Source organism: Carassius gibelio, chromosome A20 (assembly GCF_023724105.1).
Source record: "Carassius gibelio isolate Cgi1373 ecotype wild population from Czech Republic chromosome A20, carGib1.2-hapl.c, whole genome shotgun sequence".
Taxonomy (NCBI): domain Eukaryota; kingdom Metazoa; phylum Chordata; class Actinopteri; order Cypriniformes; family Cyprinidae; genus Carassius; species Carassius gibelio.
In genome coordinates this window covers 20,320,632-20,331,684 of record NC_068390.1, presented here as the reverse complement: position 1 = coordinate 20,331,684, position 11,053 = coordinate 20,320,632, and the positions used below count along the sequence as shown (strand labels likewise).

Here is an 11,053-nt window from a genome sequence, read left to right as displayed (position 1 = left end):
CCTGTGTGTTATTTTGACATATATAGTTTGGTTTTAGCACAGCAGTAACTCTGCAAATGCTCGCCTTGTTTACTTTCACTTGATTGCAGTAAAATGCCATGCATTTTGTTCATTCTCAATTATTCACTCCCATCATTCAAGCATTCCTTAAAAGGGCATGTATGCATATTTAAAGATGTATTGATGGACAGTCTTATTGTTTATGTGGATTTTGTATAGAGAGTCAGATATCTGGAATTGAATCTGTAGTGACTGTCTCTATGTTTGTACTTGCAGTGCACATACGGCAAATGTACTTGTACTTGTCACTCAACGTTTGTTCATAACAACAAACGGCACCACGCTGTAGAACTGTCACAGAGCCAGATTCCATGGAAATCAAACCTGTCAGACTTGCGTTATGGCAGACTTTGACACAACTTTGCATTTTAGGGACATGTTTAAGATCCTTATTGTTAAAACTTTCTTCATGTGGTGATTTTCTGAAGGCTGAAAACGACCTTGCTGAAATTGTAACAATGGCATGTTTCTTACTGAAGGATTCCTCATAAAGATTCACAAAGGTTACTCATTTCCAAACTCAATATTTTTGCTATAGTTCATATTTCATATATTATTCAAATGCTAACATAGCAGTTCTCTTGTACATATTAGCTTAAAACAGTATTGAAATAAGATGATTTGTATTACATTCATTTTATTAAAATAATCCTCTTAAGACAGAGAAACATTTAATTCTCTACTTTTTATACAACACATTATATATATATATATATATATATATATATATATATATATATATACTACCTCTTGAAAAGCTTGGTGTTGGTAAGATTTTTTTTTTTAAATGTTAATATATATATATATATATATATATATATATATATATATATATATATATATATATGTATATATATATATATATGTATATATATATATATATGTATATATATATATATATGTATATATATATATATATGTATATATATATATATATGTATATATATATATATATGTATATATATATATATATGTATATATATATATATATATATATATGTATATATATATATATATATATATATATATATATATGTGTATATATATATATATATATATATATATATGTTTCTGAAATATTATTAGTTGAAAACCTTACATGTGTTCTGCATGTTATTATAGAGAAATATGTGATACTTTTAAAATATATTTTGATTTGCATAAAAAGTTTTTTAAAAAACTGCATTTATTCAAAATATAATTTTTTGTGACATTATTACTGTTCTGAGTGTCACTTTTCATCAATATAATGCTTCATGACTGTATAAAAGTATTCATTTCTTTAAAAACAAAACCTTACTGACCCCAAACTTTTGAATGGTGCTGTATATAGACATACATATCCACAGTAAACTATTATTACCTTCTTCACAATGATGACGCCAACTTCAAAATGTACAATTTGTCTCCTCACACAGGAAATGGAGGGGTTTTGAATCCTGACCTGACATAGTCATTGCAACTTAAACTATAGAATCTTGTTCCTCGATTGTTTGAACTTGAACTTTTTCTCCATTTTCTTTGGAAGGATGAACCACATCCTCTATTTCAATAATCTCCACCACAAGGTCACGGATCTCCTTCACACAGTCCAGGGGCCTGGTTTCATCCTCTAGGTTCGGTGAAGACTGGGATTCTGAGGCTTTTTCCGAAAGATCCAGGATATGTTTGCCTGTGAACTCTTTATCTTTTGCATCTTCAATAGATAAACAAACTGCAATCGGATATGTGCTTTCATCACATGTTGGTGACTCAATCTGGGCTTGATCATTTGACGTCTTCATCGTTTCTTTCCTGTGATCCTCAACCGGCTCATCATCAGAATCAGAGGTTTTCATACAGATTGGGTTGAGTACTACTGTGGGTTTATTAGCAAAGTCTGAAGAAGTTGCATCCCCTCCTTTCGGTGAATTACTAGTACCAGCACTTTCTACAGCTTCTGTTTCTTTAATTAAAGGGGTGGAACAGACAGAAGCTTCCAGGGCATTTGTGGTGAGTTCTGGTTTAGTCTCGGCTGATGTATCCAAGGTTGATGTTCCAGCAGTGAAAAACACGTCATCACTGCTCTCCTCTAAGAGAGTCTTTTCTCCCTCATCGATTTTTTCCATGATAGTCAAAGCTTGACCCATTGCACTATTTTCTGACACGTGAGCGGTCATGGATTTGTCTGCTGTCAGGCCGTTTCCCAGCAGCGGGGAGGGCGGCAGGGACGTGCGCACGCTTGGGGATGTGTTTAAGCGTGCTGGACTGCTGGGTGCGGATCCCGGGGGTGTGAAGGATAAGCTGGACACACTGAAATTGTACCTGCTCTCTGTGAACAGGTTGAATTTCTTCTTGCTGGCTGCCTCCTTGACCACTGTCAATCAGAAGCACAAATCAGATTTGAGATTATAATAAAATATAATAATAATTTCTTGTTCAGTAGCATGCATATATATATATTAAAATGTATTTGAAAACCTAAACCACTCTTCTGAGCTACTTTTGAAATGTCTTAACAAATGGGCTCAACTCTACAATTCAAAAGTCTGAGGGTCTGTATAATTTTTTATAAATACGTTAAGTCTTTTTGCTTATCTAGGCTGCATTTATTTGATACAAATTTTGAAATACCATTACAACATGTAACTGTTTTCTGTTTGAATATATTTTTTACATGTAATTTATTCCTGTGATGGCAAAGCTGAATTTTCATCAGTCATGTTGGAAACAGTATTGCTGCATAACATTTTTAGTAAACTTTGTTGATCCTTGTTTTTCAGTATTCTTTGATTTATATAGAATTCAAAAGAACAGCATTTATAAAAAAAAAAAAATTAAAAAACTTTTTGAAATTTTGTTATAATACAAAGATATTTATTTGTGTTTATATTTAAAACATTTTGCGTCCAATGTATGTGAATGTGCTAACATCATACATGCACAAAAAAACACAAATTTAGTTTTACTACTTTAACCTGTGCTTTATAATTACTAATGACCCTAATATCAGTTACGTTTTTTGCAAAGGCAGTGTGTGGAGGCCTTCCTGTGATCATGTGACATACCCATGCTGACGTCTTTTTCCAGTATCTGCTGGATTATGTCCTCATACACGTTTTCCACATTGATGAAGTTTGAATAATCAGCAAATATATATTGCTCAAATTTGGGTAGCTCCTAAAAGTGCATTTTGAGAAAAGACCAATTATGGTTTACATATTTAAGCTTTCAGTGATTGTATTTACACAGTGTAAGTGATCTGAAATGTACCTCTTTGAAGGATGGGGCCAGGTGCTTCTTGATGCTGGGTAGAGTGATGTTGATCAAAGCCTCCTGCAAGATCCTCTTCCTCACTGTGCTGCTGTCATAGTCAAATTGCTGTAGGACAAAGACGAATTAAAGTAAGCAATCTGACAACCATCTGTGCTTATAAATGAAAATGATATGCTTACCTTCAGAACCCTGTTTGAAGCCTTTTGCATAGCCATCGAAAGGCTGACCGATGGATCCTCCAGAGCCTTTCGCACGAGCAGCTCAAAAGTGTACTCTATATTTTCCATCAGCTGAAATGATCACACAGCAGACATGTTTTGGATCAGAATCAGTCACAGAAACTTAGAAAATAGTTGGCTACTTGGTTTTGCTGTTTTGGGTACCTGTTTTAGGTCTATCTGTGTGCTGTCCACTAGACCTTTAATGCAGTAGTTGAAGGGTTGCTGCAGCTCTTGGACGTGATCTGCCAGTCCATTCACTTTCTCATAACAGCTCTGTAAATTAGCCTTACTCATCGTAAACAGAGCCTTCAGTCAGAGAGAAAGAGAAGCAGAGCTATTGTATCACATCATTTACTATACAGGTTAGCATGAATGATATTTACAAAAAAAACAAAAAACTAAGTAATTCGGCTTCAGAAAAATATAATGCAAGACTTTTTATGGTGATTAATTGTAAATGTGTTAGTTTTTCTCACCTGTCGGAGTTCCTCGCTCTGCTCAGGGTCCTGGAAGTCCTGACAGAGCTGCTCCATCATGCTCTCACTCAAGTCCCGGGCCTCTGTGAAGCCCAGGCTGATGGGCCCCATCACTTCCTCCAAGATGGCTGGCAGATACGGCTGCACATGCTCTGTGCAGTATTTTGTTGCTGGCTCAGTTACCATGGCTAACCAGATGAGGAGAGAACAAAATATAGTATTTATACACACACAAATAAAAATGTTTGTGACCCTAAACTTTTAAAGGGTAGTGTAAATTGTATTATAGTAGATGTTCGGCCAGTGAGAGATTTTCTCTCTCTCTCTCTCTCTCTCTCTCTCTACACACACACACACACACATATCTATCTATCTATCTATCTATCTATCTATCTATCTATCTATCTATCTATCTATCTATCTATCTATCTATCTATCTATCTATCTATATATATATCTATATATATCTATATATATTAAAGCAAGAAATTGGCTCTTCTTTTAGCATGATCATGTACCTCTGAGTTTCCCCTCCAGGAAAGCTCTTGAGCTGCTGATCTGGTCCATATCAGAGCGCATGAGCACCTCCTGTTGTTTCACCATCTCTTGGCACTCCTGCTTCAGTGTGGATATCCTCTCCAGCAGATGAACTTGCAGCAGGAAATAAGCTCCTTCAACCGTCTATAAGACAAACGGCTCGGTTCAAGGATCATTCATTAATAGCATAAATCATTCACAAGTGTTCTAGTAATCCTTCTTTGTCAGTAATCACAGCTGTGGAATGTAACCTGTTTCTGGTTCGTTCCACCCTTGAGGAAACACCATAGGGACATTTCTGGCCTAGAGCTGTTTGGGTGTGGGGCATCCTACATGTACGTCAGCATCACACCCCAGTTTCAAGTATCAAGGGCAGGTTCTGGAGAAACCCAATGCCATAATAGGACTTTATCTGTACAATAAATTCAGTAGATCTAAATAGGAAAAGAACGCACCGCAAACCACACTCTCCTCTTGTCTGCCCTCTTGCTCTTCAATAACGGCTGCAATTCTTTCTCCAGATAAGGCATCAAGTCTTCCATGAACAGATTAGCAAGACCCTAAACACACACACAAGTACAGATTCAGAAATACTTCATGCATGTATAGCTGAACAAACATTGAGAGCAAACTCTTAAGTGCTAAACCCCAAATGGTACAATCTATGTAACCTTAAACCACAAGACTAGATTTAAATGAACAATCACCTGATATGATCTATTTACATAAAACCACAAATCAATCACTGACCTGCCTTCAGTTATTACTCAAATACAATCCAAATAAAATAACTTCAATTAATAGAAAATGTGGCAACAGGCAACTATACCATATCATTTTAACTATGTTATAATATTTATACTTGTATAATATAAAGTAATTCAAAACCGTTCAAACAAACAAAAAATAAGAATAAACTCTCACAATGCCTGTTCATGTTTGTCAAACAATTTAATTCAGTAATATTGATTAATGATATGCTGTGCATGTCAACTATTTAAAAATGGCTTCAAATGCAAATAATTAATACAGTAAGATTTTATCTTTTTTTTTTTTTTTTTTTTTTTTCAGTGTACAGTATGTACCACAGAAAATATTCCAGTGTTTTACTGTAAGGTTCAGGAGACTTCATGGCACATGATGTACTACCAGCATGTTATTTAATATGTGTGAGACGCACTGACATATGTGATGTATTGATAGTTCATGGTCACGTTGACTGAAAAAGGTGAAACTCTGGAGTGAGACTGCCTGTATACAGCATTACTCAGATTCCACACAGTGCTCAGCCCTGATGTAACAGTGTGTGACTTGGAGTTTTGGAGAGGGAGTACAGATATCACATGTGGAAGTGTATAATACAACATGAAAAATGTAGGTGTGGTGTTAATACTCAAATCTACCATTTAGGTATCAAATATGTACAAAGACAGAAAGAATGAGCCTGTTCCATATTTCAACAGCTAGAACATTACGTCATACTAGAGCAACAAGAGATGATGGATATGTTATTTGTTGTATTGAACATTATTGGGGTTTTCTGACAATGCTGTCAATGTGAACCAGCACAGGATGTGAAAGGACACCTACCCGCACATCACTGCCTATGAGCATATCCCATGATTCATACCGGCCTTTCTTCTGCCCATAGAGCTGAATGGCTTTGAGAAAAGCCTTGACCTCGCACGTCTTCTTCTTGAGAAAATCTGTTGAATGGACCAAATATTATATATTTTTTCACACTACAGCTTTCACTGGTTACACATAGTTCCTACTCTTGTTCAATTAAAGTGAAAGTGATACCTTTGTTCTGGTGGCGAACACAGTCAGATAAGATGGAGATGAATTCAACTTGAGAGTCCTCATCTTGGAAACAGAAATAGAAATCCTGGCGGTATTGAAGTCTAAGATAAACTGGGAACTGCCCTGGCATGCTCGCCACAGGAGGTGCAAAATCTTCCTTTACATCTGCATCACAACACAGACACATTTGACTTATTTTGTTAACACACCATTAAGTTTATGCAAAAAAAAAAAAAAAACTAATTTAAATGATTTTATTAAATTAATGAGTGTTTTAAAGTTTTTACTGTAATGTAATGCATGAAAGAATTATTCAATGATGATTGAGATGCTTAAGGAAAATAAATTGGGACATTTTTATTTCATGCCGAGGCTCAATTTCTATTGAAAACTAAGATATTTTTGATTAAATAAAAAGCAGCCTTGGTGAGCATAAGATTATTATTCAGTACACAATTAGTAATATTCAATACATTATTAGTAATATTTGTCATTCCATCAGTGATGAATGAGGTTTATATGGCAATTTATATTATATTATATTATAATTTATATTATATTATGTTATATTATTGATTTAACTGCAGTGACACTATTGGATGTGAATTTTTTTTTAAAATAAAATTAAAATTTAGTTTAAATTAGCTCACTTAAAATATAAGCATGCACTCTAGTTGTACTCACTGTTAGTGCAAGGGCAGCACTGGTCAATAATTTCCATGTATTTCTCTTCTGTAGTCAGAATGGTACCGCCTGTAGGAAACAGTCTGTGTAGTGGAGCCGACCCTTTTAAAAACGTCTGCAGGAAAGTAGGAGATGATGGGGTAAATGTCATCATTACCAGTCAGCAAAAGCTCATTGTTAGATGGTGGATGATGCCTCACACCTTGTAGCTCTCGTAGCACTCCAGGACGTAAGTGGCATGGATTACTATATATCTAACCTTCCACCTCCTGCTGTCATCAAAGCAATGCACATTCTCTTCATACAGCACCTTTCCAGGTTCTGGAGGGGCCTGGGTAAATAAAAAATAATGAGTCAGTCTCAAGAAGAAGAAATAGTTATTGACTTAATGCATATTTCATTGTATGGAGTTTATCCATACATGGGATCTGATTCCTACCCGTTGTTTGAGAAACTGTGTGTGCTGCTCTTTGCGTTGCTCGAATTCATCTCGGATCTGGGACAGGTAAGCCAGAGAATATTGTTTCCTATAAATCGGTGCAAACTCCTTAATTTTCTCGTCCACTTGCCCTGCAAGGCAACACAATCCAGAGATCATTACACTATTAAAAGATACTTGCTTAGCATGAACTCAACTTTGACTTTTAGATTTTCAAATATTTGTAGTCTCTTGATATCTGATTTGGAAGCTAAACCAAACCAGACAGTTATGGATGAATGCAGGACTGTGGCATCCTCAGTTTGTGAAGAAAGCACAGTCTCTGCTGGGCCTTTTTAGGAATGGAGTCTATATGTGAGTGTCCCACTTCAGGTCCTGAGAGATGGTGCCCAGGAACCTGAATGACTCTACTGTAGCCACAGTGCTGTCCATTATGATTTTTCCCAGTACTTCATACAAAATTAGCTAAACAATACTGTAGTAAAGAAGATATTGATGTGTTTACAGCCAATCAGACTACTTCCCTGGCCCGGCTTGAACATTTCAACATTCTTATTAGTACCCTATTTTACAAACTTCATAGATTGAATGCAGACTGTTGTTTAAAAACCTATTTTGCAGGCATACGGACATGCATAACACATGTATTTCATGAATCATGGTGTATGAACAATCTCCAGGCAATGCAATGTCTCACTATAATTGTTACAATATCACTATATAATCTTAATTTTTGGGGAAGTCGTGGCCTAATGATTAGAGAGTCGGACTCCCAATCGAAAGGTAGTGAGTTCGAGTCCCGGGCCGGCAGGAATTGTGGGTGGGGGTAGTGCATGTACAGTTCTATCTCCACCTTCAATACAATGACCTTCAATACCAGGTGCCCTTGAGCAAGGCATCGAACCCCCAACTGCTCCCTGGGAGCCGCATCATAAATGGCTGCCCACTGCTCCGTGTGTGTTCACTGCTCTGTGTGTGTGCACTTTGGATGGGTTAAATGCAGAGCACAAATTCTGAGTATGGGTCACCATACTTGGCTGAATGTCACGTCACTTTCACTTTAATAGTAAAATGGATATTTCCAGTTCTGGGTGCTGATTGGTCAATAAAGCATATACGTGATATATATATATAGTGGTTATATAACTAGATTTTTTTGATATCACATTACATTATTTACTTTAAACTATTGATGCTTCTTGTAAAGAATATTTGTGCCTTTAATATTTTATTTAGGAATAAGGTATGGCTGCATGTTCTCAGTCAAATTCTGACTGTTTGCAATACAGCACAACCTCGTCTTAGAACGGTTTACATAACGTTTTCAAAAATAAAGAAATATATCAAGACAGCCTTGAGTGAGAATCTTTTCAAACAAAACAAATAAAAGTAGGAATTTAAAAGCATTGGTTTTGATGCAAACATTTTGCGATGTTAATAAAATGTGTAATTGTTTCCCTGATACTGAACTTTTAGATTTAACACCCAAACCAGAATGCCCACTCTGAGAGGGTGTTCCTACTTTCTTAAATTCCTTGTATAATTTTTTTTAAACATTTTCAGATTCTTGCATTACGTAACATGCCACTAAATTTAGATGGCAGCTGAGAGCTACGGCATTTACTTCCAACATGTGTCACAATGGATTGAAAGTACTGTAATGAGCGGCTCTATTATCATATTCCCTCTCTCTCTGCAGTCTTCTTTGAACTATTGTTTTATTTTTAAGAGAGATTAATTGTTTTGAAAGGAACTGTGGTCTGAGATTTCTTGAATTCTTGATCTCTGACGTGTAAGATACTTGGCCTATCATAGACGTTATGACACAGCTGACCTGCAAAGCCAGTTCTGTATGAAAATACCTCAACACAGACATCATTATACTTGTACAAGAGTACAAGGTTTATGGGGATTGTCAATGTGTTTGTTAGAACACTTTATTTATTTAAAAAAAAATTTACATCCTTGCAGCTGTTGACTACACACTCTCTTTTCACCTTAAGTGTGAAAGCACAGCACTTGAGTTTACTGTCGGCTCATTCATTTCGGGAAGTGATCACATTTGTGTCCCATTTGTGTTTTCATAACATAATTAACAGGATACTAAACATGAAGTCACGTAATTTGATTGATTTAACTAATATAGATACAATACTAACAATACTGTTATCATTCCACGTGGAACAAAGTTCATTTAACTGGGAATGTACGGACTGGCAAAATAAAAAACACTTGCTTGAATGCTCTGTAAACTCCTTTCAGTAAAAGTGTATGTCAAATGCATATATATAAAAATACAAATTCTTATTAAACTTACTGTGATGGGACTAAAATTTCTTAATGCTTTTACATTGTATGCACATCAAAATTAGTGCTTTGTAAGTCTGCAACCACTTATTCAGGATTTAGGGTTAGGGTTAGGGTTAGGGTTAGGGTTAGGATTTGCGATTGAATTTTGCGATTTTTTTCAGGATTTGCGATTGAACCAAAAAATATCTGGCTGATTAACTGAAATATAGCTTTAAAAATGCATTTCAACAACACCCTCAGTACTGTAATGCTCTTTCAGCATGTTTTGTCAGCTGACAGATCGAAGGTGTTTTTCCATTTTAGCAAATAGCAGAGCTGCTTTTAATCCTTTACACTCTCTGACACACACACACACACACACACACACACACACACACTCCAAAACCCCCACCCATGTAGTTTACAATGGCCAGAAGAAGAAAACAAACAGGTTTCTGCCTCTCACTTTTTTCGGCCTTGCAAGTTGAGTACTGCAGTTATCTGATTGACACTAATGATAGTCATTGTCCAATGAGGCAATTACAAGTTCAAAATTCATCAATCATTTGTTTTCTACCTCTGAGAGGCCATGCAATTTAGGACAATACAAAACAATTGTTTTAATGCATTTGAATAATATCCACCCTCTTTCTCTGCCCATATAAGTGCAGTATAGAGAAAAAGTTTTGAACCTAGTTTTGAAGTTTTTTGACCTATTATTATTATTAACCAGTTAGAAGTATCAGAAAGTAAAACATCAGTGTACAAACATAATTTACTGCTATTTCCACACTAAAACAATTTTAAAGGAAATCCCAAAGCCACTTAATGTACACATAAAGATCCTACATCACATACCTTTTATGTAGTTGGATTTATTTTCATCCAGTAAACTGGATGTTGCTCCCATACTGCTCTGCTTCAGGTGAGCTCTCCTCTGTTCTGACGAGGTGAGGTGATTCTGTGTCACTGTATTCACAACTGTGGGAGAATCTGAAAGCAGGTGTTATATTTCAGGATGGTGGGAGGGGCATGAATGAAAAAGTCACACCGGGACATTCAAGGGCTGTCTTTTAAACCCTAAAGAGCTGGTTATACCCAGAATGCTGTCTAGGGAGCTCACTAAGTGTTGACACATTACCTTTGATTTCATGGAAATAACATGATATGTGCTTTATACATCAGTATTCACTGTGAATATACGAGAGCATCAGGGATGTGTGAAATTATCAGGTTATCTTTAAGTTGTCATCCAAGGTACTTCAAAGAAAAAACAATGTTTTGTTACT

At 35.8% G+C, this 11,053-nt stretch overlaps 1 protein-coding gene across 1 annotated transcript; it reads right to left on the bottom strand.

The window, feature by feature from the left end:
* Positions 1 to 1,261: 1,261 nt before the first annotated feature.
* On the bottom strand, positions 1,262 to 10,754 carry LOC127939027 (protein Niban 1-like). Its single transcript, XM_052536006.1, has 14 exons — positions 10,623 to 10,754; positions 7,476 to 7,606; positions 7,239 to 7,367; positions 7,037 to 7,151; positions 6,353 to 6,517; positions 6,140 to 6,255; positions 5,005 to 5,109; positions 4,531 to 4,693; positions 4,013 to 4,200; positions 3,699 to 3,842; positions 3,495 to 3,605; positions 3,313 to 3,420; positions 3,108 to 3,219; positions 1,262 to 2,416 (listed from the first exon to the last, which is right to left on the bottom strand). The coding sequence occupies exons 1-14, from the start codon at positions 10,672 to 10,674 to the stop codon at positions 1,524 to 1,526; spliced, it is 2,532 nt and encodes an 843-aa protein (XP_052391966.1). The 5' UTR covers positions 10,675 to 10,754; the 3' UTR covers positions 1,262 to 1,523.
* Between the last annotated feature and the right edge of the window lie 299 nt (positions 10,755 to 11,053).